This window comes from Rana temporaria, chromosome 2 (assembly GCF_905171775.1).
Source record: "Rana temporaria chromosome 2, aRanTem1.1, whole genome shotgun sequence".
Classification (NCBI taxonomy): domain Eukaryota; kingdom Metazoa; phylum Chordata; class Amphibia; order Anura; family Ranidae; genus Rana; species Rana temporaria.
Window position 1 is genome coordinate 60260801 of NC_053490.1, and position 24522 is coordinate 60285322.

The window sequence follows — 24522 nt, forward strand, 5'->3', positions numbered from 1 at the left end:
TCTGAAGTCGTCTTCAGCACGCCTTGCCGAGTCGCCCCCAAAGTCGTGCCGCCCCAGTGTGAACCGGCTCTTAGTAATGTGCTCAGTAAGCTGTTCTGGCTGACTAGCCACCACTCGGATGATGGTGGCAAGTTTACTGAGGAGAAACAGGTGGAAAATTCAGACAAAGAAAAAAAAAATTTAGAAGGAAAATCGAAGGAAAAGGTAAGTGAACCAACAATGCACTAGCTTAACCTCTTCCCATCCGCCCCTCATCTTTTTATGGCCACAAGGTGGCTCTCAAATGCCGGGAGGCCGTCAATATACGGCCTCCCGCCGCTGGGGGGCTCGCACACGCCGCGTCACTCAGGTGCCGATGCACGTGCCTGGCGACCGCGATGTCCGCCAGGCACCCGCGATTGGCAGTCACAGAGACAAGGACGTGGATCTCTGTGTGTAAACACAGAGATCCATGTCCTGTCAGGGAGAGGAGACCGATGGTGTGTCCCTTGTATATAGGGCCAACCATCGGTCACCTCCCCCAGTCAGTCCCCTCCCCCCACAGTAATCACTCCCAGGGTCATAGGTGTGCGCAGCCTATTGCATTAGGGTGTGCACCCCAAATCTCAAACATATTTGCATGTGTATATACAGTATACTGATGGTGTCAGCAGAGCGGTGGACGGTGTCAGTAGGGCAGAGATTGGTGTCAGTAGGGCAGTGGACAGTGTTAGTAGTTTTTTATTTTTATTATATATTTATTTTATTTTAGGAGTCCCATTAGGGAGCTCTGGTGAAATATCAGGGGTCTATTTCTTTACGTTACTGCATGTTTAAAGCAGTATATTCCAGCGTGTTACTGCACGTTTAATGCAGCATATTTCTGTACATTAGTGCACGTTTAACGTTATATATTTCGGTGTGTTATGTGCCATTTAATGCTGTATTTTTCTGTGCGTTACTGCATATTAACGCAGTATATTTTCATGCAATCTGCACCACACAGGGTGATTAGGGTGTGCCCAGGCACACCTGGCACACCCTGTGCACACGCCTATGCCCAGGGTACACATTTACCCCTTCCTCGCCCCCTAGTGTTAACCCCTTCCCTGCCAGTCACATTTATACAGTAATCAGTGCATATTTATAGCACTGTTCGCTGTATAAATGTGAATGGTCCCAAAAATGTGTCAAAAGTGTCGGATGTGTCCGCCGTAATATGGCAGTCCTGACAAAAATGGCAGATCGCCGCCATTACTAGTAAAAAAAAAAAAAAAATGTCATAATTCAATCGCCTATTTTGTAGATGCTAAAACGTTTGCGCAAACCAATCACTATACGATTATTGCGATTTTTTTATTTTTTTTTACCAAAAATATGTAGAAGAATACGTATCGGCCTAAACTGAGAATTTTTTTTTTTGGATATTATAGTAAAAAAAAGTGTTTTTTTTTTCAAAATTGACGCTCTATTTTTGTTTATAGCGAAAAAAATTAAAAGCGTAAAGATGATCAAATACCACCAAAAGAAAGTTCTATTTGTGGGGAAAAAAGGACGTCAATTTTGTTTGGGAGCCACATTGCACGACCGCTCAATTGTCAGTTAAATTGTGACAGTGCTGAAAGCTGAAATTTCACCTGGGCAGGAAGGGGTATATGTGCCCAGTAAGCAAGTGGTTAAAGGAACCTATTTAGAAAATAAAAAACGAACCTTTACAACCCCTTTAACAGCAGCAAAGAAATATCAGGTCTTTTCTCCTGCCAGGCAGGGCTGTGATGCATAGCAGAGTTGTGTAAATCTCAGGACTGGATGGACTACAGTCTCCTGTGGGATAATGCATTAAGGTAAAAAAAAAAACTGTTGAATTTAGAACCACTTTAAATGTATGTCATCTATCATAGGCGTGCGCACAGGGTGTGCCGGGTGTGCCCAGGCACACCCTAATCACCCCATGCACATAAGTGTTATTACTCTGTGTAGCAGCAGGAACATGGGAAAGATCTCCTTCTTACGGGCTCTGCTATAAGTGTTTATGCTCTTCTCTTTCACTGTATCGGCAGGGAGATCAATGTGAAGGGGTTTTATTAACCTCCCTGGCGGTATGATTCTTTCAGAAAAAACATGCTAAAAGCGGTACCATTATTTGCAAGGAAATTTGGCGTTTTATATTGTAGGTCTGTAATTTTTAGAAATAACTCACTTAAATCTGACCAAACAAGATTCTAATAGGCATCCCGTGTATTACATTTTTTTAAAAACAAAATTATAAATTATAATATAATAAATAATTATAAATAATTATAACAAATAATAATATAATTATAATAAAAATTATTCAATAATGTAATCAAATCAAAATCACTGAAATTTGCTCAGTTGCAGAATTGTCGCTGTCATTACTTTTATTTTTTTATGACGAATTTCCCCACAAATCGCTATCGCACAATTCTGCAAGTGATTATAATTTATTATCGCTGTTTTTTAGCTGATCTAAAACTATTTTTGACATAAAGGGACACTTTTGGTTGCTATGGACAATCTACAGTTTGCAGGGAGAAAAAAAGGTTTTTATTATATAAAATGACATGCAGGACACTGGGCAGACCACTAGGGACAGGGGGGGTGTGTTTTTTTTACATACAGTACTGTAATCTATAAGATTACAGTATACTGTGTGTATAGTGTTTGTTTACCTTTTTGAATTTGGCGCCGTTCTCCGTCCCCGTGCGTCGTAACGTCGCAGGGAACGGAGATCGGCGTCACACGGAGGCACTATGTGAATCGAGCGAGGTCCTGCTCGCTCACACAGCGCGGTGGCATCGCTGGATCCAGGGACAAGGTAAGTAAAAAGTGTCTGTGGATCTAGCGAGGCAAGCCCGTGACTGACACGGGGTTACCGATAGTAGCAAGAAAATCTAACCCCGTGTCAGTCTCGGGAAGACCGCCAGGGAGGTTAATATATATATATATATACAGTATATATATATATATATATATATATATATATATATATGTAGACACAAACGCACACATGTGTTTTTGAGCTTATGGGTGCACACCCTAATGCCATAGGCTGCGCACACCTATGTCATCTATATATTTTTCCTGTTTATCTGGAGTTCTGCTTTAATGGTAGCTGCAGTTTTGGTCAGATGTTCAGAGTTGAAATTCTGAACAGGTTCGCCCTTCAAATCCAGAACATTTACTATATGTTTGGGGTCCTGACCTGTAACAAATGTCTTCTTGAAGATAATTATACTTTTCACTGTGTACAGAAGACATACCTGCACTGTTCAGAGATGAAACAACTCAATTCCCATGATGCTTTGGAACCTATATTTTATTCCGCAGCAGCCGGCAATGGTAATAAATAATGTAATTCTCTCCATTTTTACTTACAAAGTGAGTCTCTTCCTGCTCCAGCGGTTTCCGCAGATTTACTCAAGTCTGAAAAGGAACTTATATGATTTAGGTATCTGACTCTCACTCGGCCTTCTGCCAATCAAAGCTCCTATACGGAAGGGACTCCTAACAACCTTTTGTCACAAGATACTCACTAGTTTGTATGATAGTCGAATGGGAAAATCAGATGACGCACAATTTAAAGATTTCTGTGTTATGTAGATGTAGCACCATGGTCTTAGGTAGGGTTGCTGGCAAATTTACTGTATATATCGGGGTATTGCGCGATCCGGCGTATAGCGCGCATCCCTAATGTGGACCCGCATTCCTGTAAAAAAAACATTTTACTTACAGGTTTGGTGTCTTGCGCGGCGTCCATCGGTGGCCTCGTCGGGTCCGGCGTTCGTCTGCGGCTTCGGTGGTGTCCTCCTCGTCGGGTCCATCTGCAGCTTCGGTGGTGTCCTCCTCGTCGGGTCCGGCGTCCGTCTGCGGCTTCGGTGGTGTCCTCCTCGTCGGGTCCATCTGCAGCTTCGGTGGTGTCCTCCTCGTCGGGTCTGGCGTCCGTCTGCGACTTCGGTGGTGTCCTCCCGGCTTCTCCCGCGCCGTCTCCCCGTCGAATCGCCGCTTCCTGCCCTCAGTTTGAACGCCTCCGCCGACGTATACCGAGTGCAGTACCCTCGGGTACATTTGGCCAGGCTCGGCTTCGCTCGTGCTCACGCTCTGTGACGTTTATGCGTGAGCACGAGCGAAGCCGAGCCTGGCCGAATGTAGCCGAGGGTACTGCACTCGGTATATGTCGGCGCAGGCATTCAAACTGAGTGCGGGAAGCGGGCATCGGCGTATATCGAGCACCCACGATTTTCCACTTATTTTAAGGGGAAAAAAGTGAGCGGTATACGCCGATAAATACGGTAGTTTGCTAGGTGGTAACCAGCCTGGCTGATTGTTAGGCCTCGTGCACACGATAGGTTAACCAGAGGACAACGGTCTAATGGACCGTTTTCATCGGTCAAAACCAATCGTGTGTGGACCCCATAGGTTATTTAACCATCGGTTAAAAAAAAGGCAACTTGCTTTAAATTTAACCGATGTATTCCTAACCGATAGGTAAAAACGGATCGTTAGTAGGCACAACCAGCGGTTAAAAATCCACGCATGCTCAGAATCAAGTCGACGCATGCTTGGAAGCATTGAACTTCGTTTTTTTCAGCACGTCGTTGTGTTTTACGTCACCGCGTTCTGACACGATCGTTTTTTTTAACCGATGGTGTGTGGGCGCGACGGACCATCAGTCAGCTTCATCGGCTAACCGATGACAACGGTCCTTCAGACCGTTCTCATCGGATGGACTGATCGGGTGTACGAGGCTTTAGGGAGATCCACTGACCTTTCCCTAAATCTGGGTTTCATGCACCTCTCTCTTCTGTCACTAGGTGGTGTTGTTAACTGGGACATTAGATGGGCAAGGCCATAGTAAATCCGGACTAGGGGTGGATGAGTTATTCGGGAGGAGTCAGGTGATCGGGTTTCTGTGGAAGGCTGTCCGGGTGGACGTGTGTTGAAAAGCTCCTGGCTCCTGAGGCCTATCCAAGAGTACCTGGCTGCTAGGCGGTCTGAGGTCTATCCAGGTTGAAAGCAAGCAGCGCAGGGTTAGGGCTCCAGGCTTGGAGCCCAACCAAGTTGCAGGGGTTCTGCCGGATGAAGAACCAAGTAGTTGCCACAGTTGAAGGAGAGACTATTTTCAGGAGGAATCAGGTGATTCAGCACCGTGAGGGTGGTTGAATCGAGATTGCGATTTTTTAACGATTAATCGTGCAGCTTTAGTAGCAAGGAACCTGTAGTGTTCCAGCACCACATCAGAGTCCTCTGATAGACTACGGTCATTTCTGGATAAAAACTGATATACTGAGCAGATAGGCTGCATCTTCTGCGAGAATCTGAAGGGGGATTATAGTGTTATTATAGGTGCATTTGTGTTATTGGACACCAAAATGATGTAGAACAAAATTTCCCTTTAAATCATGTCTATTAGGAACTTTGGGCAAGATTCAGATAGGAGATACGACGGCGTATCTCCGGATACGCCGTTGTATCTCTGAGTGCGGGCTGTCGTATCTATGCGCCTGATTCAGAGAATCCGTTACGCATAGATTTCCCTAAGATCCGACTGGTGTAAGTGTCTTACACCATCGTATCTTAGGCTGCATATTCACGCTGGCCGCTAGATGGCACTTCCGTATAGTTCCGCGAGGAATATGCTAATTAGGTATTTACGCCGATTCAGAAACGTACATCCCGCCGGCGCATTTTTTTACATCGTTTACGTTAGGCTTTTTTCGGCGTATAGTTACCCCTGCTATATGAGGCGTAGCTAATGTTAAGTATGGCCGTTGTTCCCGCGCCGAGTTTTGAAAATGTAACGTCGTTTGCGTAAGTCGTTCAAGAATAGGGCTGTACGTCATTTACGTTCTCGTCGAATCCAATACGTCCTTGCGGCGTACTTTGGAGCAATGCACACTGGGATATTTTACGGACGGCGCATGCGCCGTTCAAAAAAAACTTCAAGGTCAAGTGAAATTTAAATAAAACACGCCCCCAACATCCCCATTTGAATTAGGCGGTCTTACGCCGCCACACATACGTTATGCCGCCATAACTAAGGGCGCAAGTTCTTTCTGAATACAGAACTTGCGCCCAAAGTTACAGCGGCGTAACGTATCGGAGATACGTTACGCCGCAGAAAGATGCGCTCATCTTTCTGAATCTAGCCCTTTGGGCTATATTCGGCAACAACATACGGCGGCGTATCTCCAGATACGCCGCCGTAATTTCAAATCTGTGCCGTCGTATCTTTACGCCGATTCTCAAAGGCAGATACGTTGAAAAAATAGGTTTTCTCCGCCGACGTAACTTGAATACGCCGGCGTATAATTGTGTGCAATTTTACACTGGCCGCTAGGGGCGCTTCCGTAGATTTCAGCATAGAATATGCAAATGCACTGGATACGCCGATTCACAAACGTACGTGCGCCCGGCGGAATTTTTTTACGTCGTTTGCGTAAGGCTTTTCCGCCGTAACGTTGCTCCTGCTTCTATGAGTCGTACGCAATGTTAAGTATGGACGTCGTTCCCGCGTCAAATTTTGAATTTTTTACGTCGTTTGCGTAAGTCGTTCGCGAATAGGGCTGGACGTAATTTACGTTCACGTCGAAACCAATACGTCCTTGCGGCGTACTTTGGAGCAATGCACACTGGGATATGTACACGGACGGCGCATGCGCAGTTCGTAAAAAACGTCAATCACGTCGGGTCACCACCCATTTACATAAAATACGCCCCCTCATCCTCATTTGAATTAGGCGTGCTTACGCCGGCCCCATTTACGCTACGCAGCCGTAACTTAGGAAGCAAGTGCTTTGTGAATACAGCACTTGCCTCTCTGATTTACGGCGGCGTAGCGTAAATACGATACGCTACGCCGCCGTAACAATGCGCCCGGCTACCTGAATCTAGCCCTTTGTCTTTGACTTGTTTGCAATGCATTACCCTAACCTGAACTTCTCCATTAATTCAGCTCTGCACACACTTGAAAAAAAAAGTTGGACAACACTTGAGTAATGAACAGTAATTCAAGTAAGTGAATGCATAATTCAAAGCTGAAGTGCTTTAGGAGGTCAGACAAATATTGTATCAATTCCTTTTCTACTCGGAGTGAATGCACGGCAAATTAATGTTTTTACCCTTCTCTGATCTTTTATTTTCCGATTCATCTCACTAAATTAATCTTTGCCTGCAAAAGGTTTGTCAATTTATTTCCAGTGGGGTTTAACTCAGCCTGTTCCTTTCCACATAAAAAGATTACGGCTCTATGCAGTAAGTAGACTTAACTTAATTTGGTAGGTCACTGAGTGGACAAATCAATAAGAGTTTCCAATTCAAGAGGAGTTAATGAGATTTACAATAAAATATTATATATGTATTTAACCCTTTGAGAACAGACACAACATGTGCTCAATTTGTAGGAAGGAACAAAAAGGGGAGATATATAACATAATTAACAATATGGACTTTGCAACAGTGATCTGAGCCAGTAGCTTAGGAGCCACATGTGGTTCTCAGTTACCTTTAATGTAGATCACAGCAGTTCCTCAGAATCTGTCTGAATCTGCTGCAGTGTACATGCACTATTAGCTGGATTCAGAAAGCTTTACGCCAGCGTATCAGTAGATATGCCGTCGTAACTCTGAATCTACTCCGTCCTAAATTTAAGAGTATTCTGGAAACCAGATACGCTTAAATTAGGCTAAGATACGAGCGGCGTAAGTCTCCTACGCCGTCGTATCTTAGGGTGCAATATTTACGCTGGCCGCTAGGTGGCGCTTCCGTTGAGTTTGGCGTAGAATATACAAATGACTAGATACGCCGATTCAGAAACGTACGTGCGCCCGGCGCATTTTTTTATGTTGTTTACGTACGGCTTTTTCCGGCGTAAAGTTAGTCGAACAAATAGCTGGCCTAGTCAATGTTAAGTATGGCCGTCGTTCCGGCGTCGAAATTTGAAAATTTTACGTCGTTTGCGTAAGTCGTCCGTGAATGGGGCTGGACGTCATTTACGTTCACGTCGAAACCAATACGTCCTTGCGGCGTACTTTGGAGCAATGCACACTGGGATATGTACACTGACGGCGCATGTGCCGCTCGTAAAAAACGTCAATCACGTCGGGTCACCACCCATTTACATAAAACACGCCCCCCTCATCCTCATTTGAATTAGGCGCGCTTACGTCGGCCCCGTTTACGCTACGCCGCCGTAATTTAGGAGGCAAGTGCTTTGTGAATACAGCACTTGCCTCTCTGACTTACGGCGGCGTAGCGTAAATACGATACACTACGCCACCTGAAAGATGTGCCGCCGTACCTGAATCTAGCTATATATTACCAAAAGTATTGGGACGCCTGCCTTTCCACGCACATGAACTTTAATGGCATCCCAGTGTAGCGCCTTGCTCCCATTGAGGGGGCGCTATGTGTTAAATTATAGTTGTCTCAGCGGTAGTTTGGCTCAGAAGGATTATGTTAAATTGACGGTTCTGTTTCAGTTCAGCTGGGTTGCATGATTTTCCCCTTGACGGTGGGTGTCGCTGTCACCGCAGGTCAAGGTTGGAAAGGCAACAGGCTGGATGAATTGGGTACCTCTTTCCAGAAGTGGCTCAGGGGGTGTTGTCAACCCAGCTGTGCATTCTGGGAGAGGTTACTTAAAGCGGAGTTCCGGCCACAATTTTAAAAATAAAAACTTTTTAAATATGAATACCCCTGTAATACACAAGCTTAATGTATTCTACTACAGTTAGTCTGTAAACTAAGGTCCGTTTTGTTAGGTTGTTACAGCATTTAGACACTTTATAAAACAGAAATTGACTGGGGCCATCTTAAGTGTGGGCATCATGATGCCAGACTGTATGACTTCCTGGATTTCAGCCTCGCACATGCTCAGTGTTGTACAAGCAGTGTAATGGTTTCAGATCAGGTTTCAATAGCAACGGGAGTGTCAGAGGAAGTTACCGCCCCTTATCTATGCAAACCTCCCCTCCCCTCCTCCCCTCCTCCTTCCAGGAACCAGTAAATATAATAAATAATTTGTTCCTGTGCAGATATATCTACATAACAAGATGATATATATCTCTTGTTATATATGTGGTGTGTATACATATGCCAGACATGTGCACTGTCAATAAATTCATTTTGTTTAGTTCCGTTTCGCATTATTAGCCGTTATTTCGTATTTTGTGCCCGAAACTCAATTCGGATTCGTACGCTCATAATGGGCACAGCAGGAGTACAGCCACAGGAAGTCAGTACAGAACAGGGATGGTGGGAACCCTTCATGAGGGATTCCCACCATCCCTGTGCTGAGTTCCCGGGTCTGTACACCCGCTGTGCCCATTATGAGGGGTTCCCACCATCCCTGTGCTGAGTTCCCGGGTCTGTACACCCGCTGTGCCCATTATGAGGGGTTCCCACCATCCCTGTGCTGAGTTCCCGGGTCTGTACACCCGCTGTGCCCATTATGAGGGGTTCCCACCATCCCTGTGCTGAGTTCCTGGGTCTGTACACCCGCTGTGCCCATTATGAGGAGTTCCCACCATCCCTGCGCTGAGTTCCCGGGTCTGTACCCCCCGCTGTGCCCATTATGAGGGGTTCCCACCATCCCTGTGCTGAGTTCCCGGGTCTGTACACCCGCTGTGCCCATTATGAGGGGTTCCCACCATCCCTGCGCTGAGTTCCCGGGTCTGTACACCCGCTGTGCCCATTATGAGGGGTTCCCACCATCCCTGTGCTGAGTTCCTGGGTCTGTACACCCGCTGTGCCCCATTATGAGGGGTTCCCACCATCCCTGTGCTGAGTTCCTCCTGCTTCCTTCTTCCCCCAGCACAGCACATTGCCACCATAACATTGCCCACCGCATCATCCCCGGCACAACACCCCGCATCGGCCCCAGAACCACAACCAGACCCAAATGTCAGTGCCCACCAGTGCATTATCAGTGCCCATTAGTGCGGTGACACCAGTTTATTATCTGTGCAGTGGCACCAGTGCCTTATATCAGTGCGGTGACAACATTATTAGTGCCCATCAGTGCGGTGACCATTAGTGCCCATCAGTGCGGTGACAGTTAGTGCCCATCAGTGCGGTGACAGTTAGTGCGGTGACCATTAGTGCCCATCAGTGCGGTGACAGTTAGTGCCCATCAGTGCGGTGACAGTTAGTGCCCATCAGTGCGGTGACAGTTAGTGCCCAGTGCAGAGTGGGGAGAGGTACAGATGATCAGGCATACAGAGCACATCTCTGTCTGTGTAGATCTGTATGTGTGAGCACCGAATGTAGTACAGCCCCGCCTCCCTGCACTAGAATTGTAACACACAGTGCAGAGCGTGCTGTTGCAATGTACAGGGAGGCGGGGCTGTACTACATTCGGTGCTCTCACATACAGATCTATCAGACAGAGTGAGATCCGCTCTGTCTGTCTGATGATCTGTATCTCCGTGCACCGGAGACAGACGGCGGGGGGGGGGGGGGGGGCGGTGGTGACGGACGGGGGGGGGCGGTGCTAGGACGGGGGAGGAGTTGGAGAGGGAGAAGAGGAAGGACACCACCTCTATGGGCGGCACTGCCCTCCCTCCCTCCCGCCCCCCGAGATGTATAACAACGGCTGCGATGTTGAGGCCAGCCTCCTGGGATTGAAGACACACATATCCCAGGAGGCATAGCAGCGCTGGATGCGGCGGGGGGGGGGCATTCCGCCGCGGCGGGGGAATAAGAGACTCAAAGATAAAAACGTGAGTATTTAAAAGAAAAAAAAAAAGACATCCCAAATGTATTTAAAGGGGCAGTGTTAAAACGAATGCTGATAAGTTGAAAAATAGGGTGGAACTCCGCTTTAAGGAACGGACACCAGTTTGGCGGGGTCTTTCGATCCTGACCTGATGGTCCTCCTGGCCTTAGGTATGTGTGAGCTGTTTATGGTCTTGGGGCCGGCTGGCCCGAGGCTTCGTAACTAAGAGTAGGCCTGGAGGTTGCCGGGGCCTACTAGTCCAGGGATGGTCCTTCACTATCTCGCCTACGTCAAGAGAGCTGAACCACTGGGATTCAATTGAAGGACTTATCCTGTCAGTTTTACCTCACTGTGCTGCCGGGTTGGCTGACAGATTATTGGCACCGTGAGTCGTGTACTCTATAGAAATTTCTACAAAGTGCGTGAGTAGTCACATGATCTTGTGGCAGAAGATTGCCCGACGAACTTATCGAGTCTGTGGCAGAGACTTTAGTGAGCTTCGCACCAGCTGCTAGGCCAGTGAGAGTAGGCCTATCTGGTGGTTGCTGGAATCCAGCGTGGAACCAAGTTAATCCTCTGGATCTAAGTTTCTACCCGTGATCCGCAAAGCAAAGGTACCAAGGAGAACCCCTGAGACGAACGTATGGAACAGTAAGGTAGCAGCAGGCCCAAATCTAAACCCAACAGCTCCTTCGGGGTTAGTGCTACACCAGTCTTAAAGGGGTTGTAAAGCTTTGTGTTTTTTCACCTTAATGCATCCTATACATTAAAGTGAAAAAACACCTTGCAATCTCGGCCCCCCCCAGCCCCCCTGTTTTACTTACCTAAGCCACGAATCTCTGTGGGCTCGTTCCCGCAATGGTTTCCCCTTGCTTGAGGCAGCTCATTATTGGAGATTGATAGCAGCGCAGCCATTGGCCAAGTGATACAGTCGGTGGCTATAGCCGCTGGCTGTATCACGGGAGAGCGCCCACAAGCTAACCCCCTTGGGAGAGCGCTTCCTATGAAGGGGGTTAGCGATTGAGGGGAGGAGCCGAGACAGCCACAGAGGGACCCCAGAAGAGGAGGATCAGGGCCACTCTGTGCAAAACAAACTGCACAGTGGAGGCAAGTATAACATGTTTGGCTTTGGATTAAAAAATAAATAAAATAACATACAACCCCTTTAAGTCTCGTACACATGGTACGATTGTTGGCAGGGGATTGTCTGTTGACAAACTGTTGTCCTAAAATCTGACCGTTAGTACGCTCCTTTTGACAATTGTTGTCCAACTTTCGGCCAACAAATGGATGACAGGTTAGTAAATTTTCGGCAGGCAATAGTCTGCTGTCAGATTTTCTGATGGTCAGTAAACAAATCCGTCACACAAAAGTTAAAAAAACAAGCAGGCATTCACCAAACACGAAATTATCAGAAGGGGCCCAAAGGGTGGCGCTCAAGAGCTGGAATTCCTCGTAGCACGTCACTACGTTCGTGTTTGTTGCCCGACAATTGTGTACCGTTAGCATTCAAGACAAGATCCAGGCACACACCTTTAAGACAAAGATCAGTTGGCCAACAATCAGATCGTGTGTATGAGGCTTTATTCAGCAGGGTTCAATATTGAGTTGGCCCACCCTTTGCAGCTATAACAGCTTCAACTCTTCTGGGAAGGCTGTCCACAAGGTTTAGGAGTGTGTCTATGGCAGTGGTTCTCAACTCCTTTCTCTTCAGAACCCACTAACAGGCCAGGTTTTATGTATTTTCTTTGGGAGATGCAGACTAGAATACTGCAATCACTGAGCAGCAAATAATATCACCAGTGATGTATTTCAGTTATTTTGCAAACCTGGCCTGTTAGTGGGTTCTGAGGACAGGAGTTGAAAACCACTGCTCTATGGGAATGTTTGACCATTCTTCCAGAAGTGCATTTGTGAGGTCAGGCACTGATGTTGGACGAGAAGGCCTGGCTCATAGTCTCTGCTGGACTGCTTTCAAACTGCGGGTTACCTGCACTGAGCCATAGGCCCCTTTGACACGGTCAGTCTGACCCAATTGGACACTCCATTCACCTCTAAGGCCTTGTACACACGACCGGACAGTCCGCTGAAAACGGTCCGTCGGACCGTTTTCATTGGACATGTCCGGTCGGAGATTTCTGTCTGATGGTTGTACACACCATGAGACAGAAATGAGAGGCAATCCGCGCGGACAGACAGCGTGGTGACGTGTCCGCGCCGTCGCCGCGACGATGACGCGGCGACGTGCGCGACGCAGGAAGTCATTCGACGCATGCGAGGGATGGCGGCCTCTCGGACATGTACGGTAGGTCTGTACAGACGACCGAACATGTCCGACGGACAGGATTCCAGCGGGCTGTTTCTAAACAAGTTTGGAAATATTTGCCCGCTGGAAAAAGGCCCGGCGGGCAAATGTACGCTGGAATCCTGTCCGCTCGGCTGTACAGACGACCGAACATGTCTGCTGAAACTGGTCCGCGGACCTGTTTCAGCAGACATGTTCGGTCGTCTGTACGGGGCCTTAGGAGTAGCAGATGTAAATGGACTCCAATCCGGTCCGCAAAAAAAAAAAAAAAGTAGAGTGAGCTCTATAGAGTAGAGTGGGCTGCCATCCTCTCGTTCCACTCATTGTGGCCCGCGACCAGTTACCAAGTCGCTTAGGTGGCCTTCGCTCTATAGAAGGTTGGGCACCCCTGCATTATAGCATGCAGGCTGGTGTGAACAAGCCCAAAAGGAAAAGAGTGAAGTTGTAGTACAACATTTAGGAAATTCTGAATTCCTGGGGGGTCATGTTAGATGTAGTGAACAGGGACAAGGTGTTCCTATAGTACTGCATCCAACTTGTGTAATGCTTTTAATATACATATATTGTGTAACAAGGTCATTCTCTATAATCATTTTCCATTCCTAAGGCCATAAAAGAAAATATACGCAGATCCGAGCCATGAATTGTCTCTGCAATTACTGCTCTTTGTGAAAGCTTTTGTCCTACAAGAGAAAACACTAGCATTACACATTCACCGTATCCAGAGGCCAACACTTCATGTACTTTGAGAGGGTTGTTTTTAACATGCTACTTAGTTCGTCCTTACCCAATGACTTGATGCTCATAAAACTTCATTGTTCTCTGTAGCGTCTGCTGAATGGTCTGAGGCTGTGGAATAAAAAAAAAAAAAAACATACACTCAGTAAGGGCACAAGAAAATGAATCTCCATATATACGTCTACCAGCAATAAAAATTGATAATTCCATTTTCTCTTTGTAATACCCTTAAAAACTCCAGCTTAAGTAATCATTTTTCCGAAAAAAAATCAAAACTATCGCTCTGTAATGAAACTGTGATGACAATGTCTTGCATATCAAGTACACTATGGGCCAGATTCTCATACATTAACGTTGCTCCTGGGCAGCGTAACATATGTGCTGTACGCTACACCGCCGCAGGTTTACAGGTTTACATCCTGATTCTCAGAACACTGTAAACTTGCGGCGGTGTATCGTTAATTCGCTCGGCGCAAGCCCGCCCAATTCAAATGGGGCGGGCACCATTTAAATTAGGCGCGCTCCTGCGCCGAGCGTACTGCACATGCTCCGTCGGGTAAATTACCCGACGTGCATTGCGCTAAATGACGTCGCCCCGACGTCATTTGCTTAGACGTTTACGTAAATGGCGTCCAGCGCCATTCACAGACGTCTTACGCAAACGACGTATTTTTTTTAAACTTCGACGCGGGAACGACGGCCATAGTTAACATTGGTTGCCCCTGCGTCGCGTACGCTACGGAAACGACGTAAATTCTCAGCGTCGGACGCGCGTAGGTTCGGGAATCTTGTGTACTTACCTCATTTGCATAGACGACGGGGAAAAGACGATGCGACACCTAGCGGCGGCAAAAAAAATTACTTTTAAGATCTGACAGCGTAACAGCCTTACGCATGTCAGATCTAATGGGTATCTATGCGCAACTTATTCTAAGAATCAGTCGCATAGATACCCGGGGCCAGATGAGGAGTTACGCCGGCGCTAATGGTGTTGCGCCGTCGTAACGCCTTTGAGAATCTGGCCCATTATATTTGTCTGTAGCCTTGGGTCTATCCACCTCCATCCCTCAGCATGAGCAGTTACATGGATTATCAATACTGAATAACTGCTGCGTGTAAATAAGAGCAATCAGGTTGTAGTACCTTCCTCTAAAGATACAAACAAGGAAAACGTCGCTCCACGTGAGCAATCACTATAAAGAGTGCAAATAAATTACTAGAGGAATAGCTATCCTATATAAAAAATGAAATATAACATTCCATATACACATAACCTAGCCAAGGTAAAAGAAAAAAGAAGAAAACAATCCCAATATCATAAAATAAATAAATCAGTTTGAATGAGCCACGGCTCGCCACTAATGATCAATAAGAAGAAAAGAACGACTGCACACCAAAGGAACGTTCCAACAAGTTTATTCCAATAGCTAATGACAGCCAAAGACAGTGCCCGAACCCAGGTGGCGATGCGTTTCACACTGACCTCAGTGCTTCTTCAAACCGGCACAACTGAAACACCGAGCATATAAAGGCTCCACCCCCCATGCAGGTGCGGGATAATTAAATCAGCTGTGCCGGATGTCTGACAAGGCAATCCTATAGACCTGCATAACCATACCTCTTGTGTTACTATATGACAGAATAACATAACATGTAAACTTCATACAAAAAAATATATCATATTATAAAAAAATAACACCACCAAAAATTAATATAGTGATCATACATTATAAATGTAAACATATTAATGTGTAAAGGAAAAGAACTTAAATGAGAAAAACATAATTTTATGAACTAGCCCAAACATATAAATAAAAAGTGCAAATAAATTACTAGAGGAATAGGTATCCTATATACAAAATAAAATATGGCATTGGAAAGGGATAGTGATATGAATAGTTGACAATGTCAAATAGGCACCAACATCCCTCAAATGGAGGTATAGACAGGTTGTTTTTGAGGGTGCCAGTAAATAGTAAATACAAATACTAGGGTATATATAAAAAAATATATAACAAGGATTTTATTATTACATATAACACATAATTAAAAGATTGATTATGCTTTTGGTATACGAGTGCATGAAAACATCTTGTCTTCAAGAGTGTTGGAATCTAGTCACTCAAGGTGACAATAGTGTGATTATCCGACATGTTTCACCACCCAGGGCTTCTTCAGGGGGATATGTTAAAGACAAAAGATGTAGCACCATGTCCGATCTCTTCTGCCTACAGCTGGATGCCACAAAACGCACACGTAAAGGCCAATCAATGCCTGAACAGACCAGGCTGAAATAGCAGGGGCTGCTAAAATGGAGATAAGCTAAGGGTGCAAAAATAGAGACTCACTCTTGGATTTCTGACCATTCTGAGCATTCCATATACACATAAACTAGCAATTCATATTATAACATCAAAAGGAAAAAGAAAAAGAAGAAAACAATCCCAATATCATAAAATAAATACTGTATATACTCGAGTATAAGCTGGCCCGAATATAAGCCGAGGCTTAATTTTACCACAAAAAAATGGGAAAACGTATTGACTCGAGTATAAGCCTAGGGTGTCCATCTGCATGCCTCACTGTGCCTCACTTTGCCTCACTGTGTCCATGTGCATGCCTTACTGTGTCCATGCCTCACTGTGCCCATGCCTCACTGTGCCCATACCTCACTATGCCCATGCCTCACTGTGTCCATGACTAGACTGATGTTTAACATGAGAGTCTATGGAAGGGGAGCCCAGCTTTGAAAAATCGGTTCTCCTCGGCCGTAGGTTACATGTGTGCCAAGTTTGGGGTCCAGGGGACCTATGACCGGCCCGGTACCGGGTCCCCAAAGTCCGGGAGATCAGGCGCAAAAAGCTGACTTGAGTATAAGCCGAGGGGGGCATTTTCAGCACAAACAAATTTGCTGAAAAACTCGGCTTTTACTCGAGTATCTACGGTAAATCAATTTGATATTGTGGACGCATAAGAATATGCGTGCACATGAGTCCACAATATCAAATTGATTTATTAATACCCTACAGAAATGCTCCTATCTGACAAGTCCTATGTACATATCTCTTAGGCCCCGTACACACGAGGGGATCTCCGCTGGAAACGGTCCGCCGGACCGTTTTCAGCGGAGATTCCTCCTCCGGATTTGGATCTGATGGCTTGTACTCACCATCGGATCAAAATCTGCGCGGAATCCATCCGCGGTGGCGTGTCGTGCCGTCGCCGCGATGATGACGTGGCAACGTGCGTGCCGCTGGAAGGTAAAGATTTCCCATGCATGCTTCGAATCATTACGACGCATGCGAGGGAGGGGATCGGACGGATTGATCCGGTGAGTCTGTACAGACCACCGGATCAATCCGCTGGACAGGATTCCAGCGGATAGATTTCTTAGAATGCTAAGAAATTTTTATCCGCTGGAAATCCGTCGGCCCGAAAAATATCCGCGGATAAATATCCGCTGGGCCGTACACACCACAGGATCTATCCGCTGGAACTGATCCGTGGATAAATACCAGCGGATAGATCCTCTCGTGTGTACGGGGCCTCAGCCATACCAAGATGAAGGAAAACCGTTTGATCACCCAAATAGAGTTGTATTTGGACTCTGGTGTGTTTCCTCCTTGCATGCCAATGTGCCAATGTGCCTATGTTTTTTAATGTTATTTAATAGTCAAACTGTCCAAATGTAACCTGCTCTGGCATTATAAATGTATCCCATTACTTCTTATAGTCTGTTTCTTTTCTGAATGGATAGGGGCACAGGCTGCAAGTTCTGATATCATTTGATTTACTAGCTGTTGGGATCCAGATGAAACTGACCCGACTGAGTCATATCTGGCTTTCTGGGAGGATAGAGTAAAAATTCAGAATGTTGGCATAAATTCCCAGCCACACTAACAATAAGATGAAATTTGTAGAAATGGGTCAGGCATAACATTTTTCTGGTGTCAAATTATGTGTGCAAAGACGAGAAACCTACATTTAACATCTCCACAGGGTGATTGTATATAAATGTCCTTGGCTGGCATAATAAAATCCAAGGGATTTCTTAAAATACTGCAGAAAGGTAATTCTCACCTACGGCAAAAACTACGATACAAAGTGTATTTTCTCATCATTACAGGATAATGCAATCGCTGTGTTTTTCAGAACACAGTTTTGAATCATTGTGGTGGAACTCCAAGCAAAAATTAAAACAGAAAATATATTTAGACCAACAAAAACAACATTTATAGCCAGATTCAGATACACTGGCTTAATTATGAGGCAGCGTAGCGTATCGCATATACGCTACGCCGCCGTAAGTCAGAGAGGCAAGTGCTGTATTCACAAAGCACTTGCCTCCTAAGTTACGGCGGCGTAGCGTAAATGGGCCGGCGTAAGCACACCTAACTCAAATGATGAACAGGGGGGCGTGTTTTATGTTAATGACCCAATGTGATTGACGTTTTTAAGAACGGCGCATGCGCCATTCGTGGACATATCCCAGTGCGTATGCGTCGGATAGAATGCCTAAGATACGTTGAACACTGCCTACGACGTGAACGTTACTTACGCACAGCCCTATTCGCGTACGACTTACGCAAACGACGTAAAAAGATAGGCCTGTTCCGACGTCCATACCTTGCATGGGCTGCGCCACCTAGGGAGCAGCTTTATCTTTACGATGGTGTATCTCTAACGTGAACGGCGTAACTAATTGCGACGGGTGCATGTTCGTTCGTGATTTGGCGTATCTTGCTCATTTGCATATTCGAGATGCAAACAACGGAAGCGCCACCTAGTGGTCAGCATAAATATACACCCTAAGATACGACGGCGTAGGAGACTTACGCTGCTTGTATCTTAGCCTAATTTAAGCGTATCTGGTTTCCAGAATACGCTTAAATTTACGACGGCGTAGATTCAGAGTTACGACGGCGTATCTACTGATACGCCGCCGTAACTCTCTGTGAATCTAGCTATTAAAAACTAGAAGATGCCTGAAGAGAACATTTAAAGTCAGTGTAAAGCCTCATACACACGATCGAACTTCCATCTGACTTTTCCATGGATTTTGGTCCGAAGGGCGTTGGCCGTGAACTTGTTCTGCATACAGACGGCAGAACATTTTCAGCCAACATTCACCAAATCGCGTGGTTTTTCAGCTCTTTACCGCCACCCTTTGGGCAACTTCTGCTATTGTTGTCTGATGTTTAGCATTGGTTCTGAGCATGCCTGCTTGTACTTTGGATTTAAGTCCGATGGATTTGTGTACACACATTTTTTGTCGGAAAGTTTGAGAGCATGCATAGCGAACATTTGTCAGTGGAAATTCCGACAACAATTGTCCGATGGAGCATACAGACGGTCGGATTGTCCAGATAAAACACGTCCGTTAGACCCTTGTTGTCGGAAAGTCTGACCGTGTATATGGGCCATTACTCAGTATCAGTCAATGAAACTGGAATGGGTCTTGCCGGGAAGAGACCGCCATACATCAGGGTATCCACCTTCATCTCAGTTTTTGTTCTTCCAGCCAAAAAAAAAGTAAAAAATGGTGGGATGACCAAGGGTTTGCATAAAACTAATTAATAAACCTAAAAAAAAAATGTTTGCGCTGATGCCATATTTTTACCAGCTTTGTCAGCACAAAAGACATTCATCATTCTTTAATTTTTATACTAAATATTTCTGAGTGGACTTATTCAGCAAATGGTTTCACTGCCAGTTAGAGCTGCCGGTATCAGTATTTTCTAATGGCCCTGAATTTAAGATACAGAAAACAAATGATACTTGTCAACAGGATGTATTCCAAATGGACCAACGTTTAGCACTGTTTGGTACTGTTTTTTGGTACGTTTTTTTCTTTACAATCTGATTAGCAAGAACTTGGTTTAAGGAATACAGGTGGACATTTTTTTTTTTGATAAAACAAAACTAAGTAGAACTATTGCATTTGAAAAAACAAGGGACTTTAAATATAGCACTCAAGAGTACCACTAAAAAAACATAAATTAAAAAAGATTTCAAATGTATTAACTGCCTTAGATAAAATATGCAGTAAATGTATATATATATATATATATATACAGTACAGACCAAAAGTTTGGACACACCTTCTCATTCAAAGAATTTTCTTTATTTTCATGACTATGAAAATTGTAGATTCACACTGAAGGCATCAAAACTATGAATTAACACATGTGGAATTATACATAACAAAAAAGTGTGAAACAACTGAAAATATATTTCATATTCTAGGTTCTTCAAAGTAGCCACCTTTTGCTTTGATGAGCTTAAAGAGGTAGTCACCTGGCGCAGCACCCCATCACTCTCCTTCTTGGTCAAATAGCCCTTACACAGCCTGGAGGTGTGTTTGGGGTCATTGTCCTGTTGAAAAATAAATGATGGTCCAACTAAACGCAAACCGGATGGAATAGCATGCCGCTGCAAGATGCTGTGGTAGCCATGCTGGTTCAGTATGCCTTCAATTTTGAATAAATCCCCAACAGTGTCACCAGCAAAGCACCCCCACACCATCACACCTCCTCCTCCATGCTTCACGGTGGGAACCAGGCATGTAGAGTCCATCCGTTCACCTTTTCTGCATCGCACTAAGACACGGGGGTTGGAACCAAAGATCTCAAGTTTGGACTCATCAGACCAAAGCACAGATTTCCACTGGTCTAATGTCCATTCCTTGTGTTCTTTAGCCCAAACAAGTCTCTTCTGCTTGTTACCTTTCTTTAGCAGTGGTTTCCTAGCAGATATTCTACCATGAAGGCCTGATTCACACAGTCTCCTCCTAACAGTTCTAGAGATGTGTCTGCTGCAAAAGGTGGCTACTTTGAAGAACCTAGAATATGAAATATATTTTCAGTTGTTTCACACTTTTTTGTTATGTATAATTCCACATGTGTTAATTCATAGTTTTGATGCCTTCAGTGTGAATCTACAATTTTCATAGTCATGAAAATAAAGAAAACTCTTTGAATGAGAAGGTGTGTCCAAACTTTTGGTCTGTACTGTATATATATATATATATATATATATATATATATATATATATATATATATATATATATATATATATATATATATATATAATACACTATATTACCAAACGTTTTGGGATGCTTGCCTTTACATGCACATGAACTTTAATGGCATCCCAGTCTTAGTCCGTAGGGTTCAATATTGAGTTGGCCCACCCTGCAGCTATAACAGCTTCAGCTCTTCTGGGAAGGCTTTCCACAAGGTTTAGGAGTGTGTCTATGGGAATGTTTGACTGTTCTAATTCTTCTGAAAGGTGGTGTATTGGGTTGTGCAGGCCAGTCAAGTTCCTCCACCCCAAACTCACTCATCCATGTCTTTATGGACCTTGCTTTGCGCACTGGTGCACAGTCATGTTGGAACAGGAAGGGGTCATTCCCAAACTGTTCCCACAAAGTTGGAGCATGAAATTGTCCAAAATATCTTGGTATTCTGACACTTTAAGAGTTCCCTTCACTGGAACCAAGCCCCTAAAAAACCACCCCACTTCATAATTCCCCCTCCACCAAATAATTTGGACCAGTGCACAAAGCAAGGTCCATAAAGACATGGATGAGTGTGTTTGGGGTGGAGGAACTTCACTGGCCTGCACAGAGTCTTGACCTCAACCCAATGGAACACCTTTGGGATGAATTAGAGTGCAGACTGTGAGCCAGGCCTTCTCATCCATATCAGGGCCTGACCTCACAAATGCACTTCTTGAAGAATGGTCAAACATTTCCATAGACACACTCCTAAACCTTGTGGACAGCCGTCCTAGAAGAGTTGAAGCTATCACCCGATATTGAACCCTACGGACAAAGGGATGCCATTAAAGTTTATGTGTGTGTAAAGGCAGACATCCCAGTACTTTGATTAAAAAGCTCCAAGATAATCCAACAATGTATATAAAGATATGTGTTACAGTTTAGACCACATTATATAACTATGTACAGTATACCATTTCACAGCAAAATGGTTGATGTGTTTCCTTGTCTTCATTCACTTTTTCAGCATAAAAAAAATCTTTAATGCATTGTGGTCTATACGGTACATTTACGCAAGAAGAAATTTATACTTGTACTTATACAAATACAAAAGAAGAAAAAGGAGATGGGCAACATTACATTTACCAATAGATGTGTTCACTTGTCACAGCCAAAAGAAAAAAAGTCCAAAATGGCAAAAGTGGCCCCAAACACAGAGGTATGGTCCATCCCAAACACCAAGCCACCATGCAGAGTACTATTATGAATAATTGTTTCAATTCAGAAAGATATTAACCTAACACAGAAGAATCTTGACAAAATGATGTGTATTTGTAGAGATAGTATTTTTACAAATTCCCTTTTTTATATTTGGTGTGATTCTGTAGCATGCAGTGTAGTCTATTTGTACCTCAGCAGGATTGATCTCGAAGTATAGTGCGTATTTTCCTGGTGACTTGCTGTTTAAGCATGCTGTATCAGGTTGTATTAAAGCCGTAGTATTCTGTGTTATAAATATTTAATGACCTAGCCAATCAGCAGTCTAGAGGGGGGCTGATTAAGTGTGCTGAAGAACTGTTAAATATTAGGGACAACCTTTATTTTGTCTCTTTCTTCATGGGCTTTTATCTGGTGAAACAGAGCTCTTCTGTCTTGAAGGTATTCCCGAAAATGCTTGTTGCAAAAAAACACTGGCCTAAAGGAGTGCGGCCTAAAGCAGTGTTTCTCAACTGGGGTGTCCCTGTCTGGCGTTCTCAGGGCTGCCATCAACAAACTAACCAGAGCATCCATAATGCCTTTGGTTGCTAGGATGCAGGCAGCCTCCAGCATCTGGGCAATGCTGTCAGGCAGCATGTTTCAAATTGTAGGTAAGCTGATGGGCGGGCATCCCGGCTAACATTATTGACCAAATGCGGTCTTGATGACCAAATTTGATCAAAGACATAAGTCAGAATCCCTGGCCCCTTTGTTTAAATTTAGATGCCAGCTGGGGAATAGTCATTTGTGGAGAGAGTCAGTCAGCAGCAGATCGTCTCAAGGGGCTGTCATTTATTATTTTGCTGGGTCATCAGGCGCCTTTCATCTTGATGATGGATATACATCAAATTTATAGACAGGGCACGATATGTACCAACATCCATAGGCATATACACTATATACACTAAATCAAAAATAAACCTATTTTTCGGAATAATCAGGCTTTACAGGTACATTGTGAGACAACTACGCCCAAATTAAAAACGTATGCCCTGTACACACGATCGGATATCTGATAGAATCTAATCCGATGGATTTTTTCGTCGGATATCCGATGAAGCTGACTTTCATCAGTCTTGCCTACACACCATCAGTCAAAAATCCGACCGTGTCCAATGCAGTGACATAAAACACTACGACATGCTAAGAAAAATGAAGTTCAATGCTTTTTTGGATTTTTCTCCGATGGAGTTCCACACAGACGATCGTTTTTTTCTATCGTTTTTTTATCCATAGGAAAATTTTAAAACATGTTCTATTTTTTTTCACCGATGGAAAACAAACCGATGGGGCCCACACACGATTAGTTTGTCCGATGAAAACAGTCCATCGGTCCGTTTTCATCAGACAAACTGATCGTATGTACAGGGCTTAAGATTTTCATTTTCGCAAATCAATTAAAATCATATAGGCCATACCCTAACAATGTTGTAAACCTTACAAAAGGCACACTCTGATACATTGTTACCATTCATATATAGCAGTAGATAAACTTCAACCCCAAATAATTTGTCAAATACTAATTATGCATAAGTCTTTCAGTAATATATATATAAAATTCTAAGACTTGGGGAAAGTGTCCTCTTGATGGCAACGCATTTCACTGAAAAAGAAAAAACAGCTTCCTCAGGATAGACTGGTACTACAATGGTGCGTCAAGATGTTTTAAGCTTATTGAAAATGTCAAGATGGTCTTACGCCAGCTCTGTTATCACCCAGGAGGACACAGGGGCCGGGGGGGATCACCAGCAAAATCCTGCATATGGAAAGGAATCTCAGCAACTCATCAACATCTGTAGTTCATATTAGAGGAACCAAACACTCTTCAAGAGGGAAGATGTTGATTTTAACCAATATATGAAAATAAAAATAATACATTTTAGTGCAGTTGTCTCTGAATTCCGACATCAAATGTCCGATGGAGCATACACACGGTCGGATTTTCCGTCAACAAGCTCACATCAAACATTTGTTGACGGAAATTCCGACCTTGTGTACGCGGCATAAGAGTTTAGTTCTACGTAATAAAACATTTGGGAAGACAGACCTGGAAAAGTACTTGAGAAAACTATGGTAATTAACAGTTTGCCAAGCAGCACCAATCAATATCAAACATTATTTGAAAGAGCAAATAACATGAGATATATATAAAAAGGAAGACAAATAGAATTGGGAACAATTATAATTATGCTCCTGTGTAAGACCACATCTTGAATATGGAGTGCATGTTTGAACAATGTTCTGTAACAAAGACTTACGTGATTTGAATAGACAACTGAGGCTGGCGGTCGAATTAATAAAGGGTATTGGAGATCATACTTATAATGTAAATTTTCAATTAGAGGGAAGACAAGACTTAGCGGTGATCTAATCAATATGTATAAATGTATCCAAGGTCAAAATTAAACTCTGGAAGATTATCTTTTTACCCCATTGATTGTGCAGAGGACTAGGACACATTATTTATGTAAGAAAGAAAGGCGGTGTTCCTTCCATATAGGAAG

At 44.3% G+C, this 24522-nt stretch overlaps 1 protein-coding gene across 1 annotated transcript in view; it reads right to left on the reverse strand.

Moving 5' to 3' along the window:
- GUCY1A2 (guanylate cyclase 1 soluble subunit alpha 2) overlaps window positions 1-24522 on the reverse strand; it is a 293950-nt gene that overhangs the window by 201353 nt on the left and 68075 nt on the right. The window contains exon 2 of the mRNA XM_040340243.1: window positions 13807-13868. Within this exon, the coding sequence (XP_040196177.1) occupies window positions 13807-13868 (62 nt within the window). The remainder of the gene's footprint in view (window positions 1-13806; window positions 13869-24522) is intronic.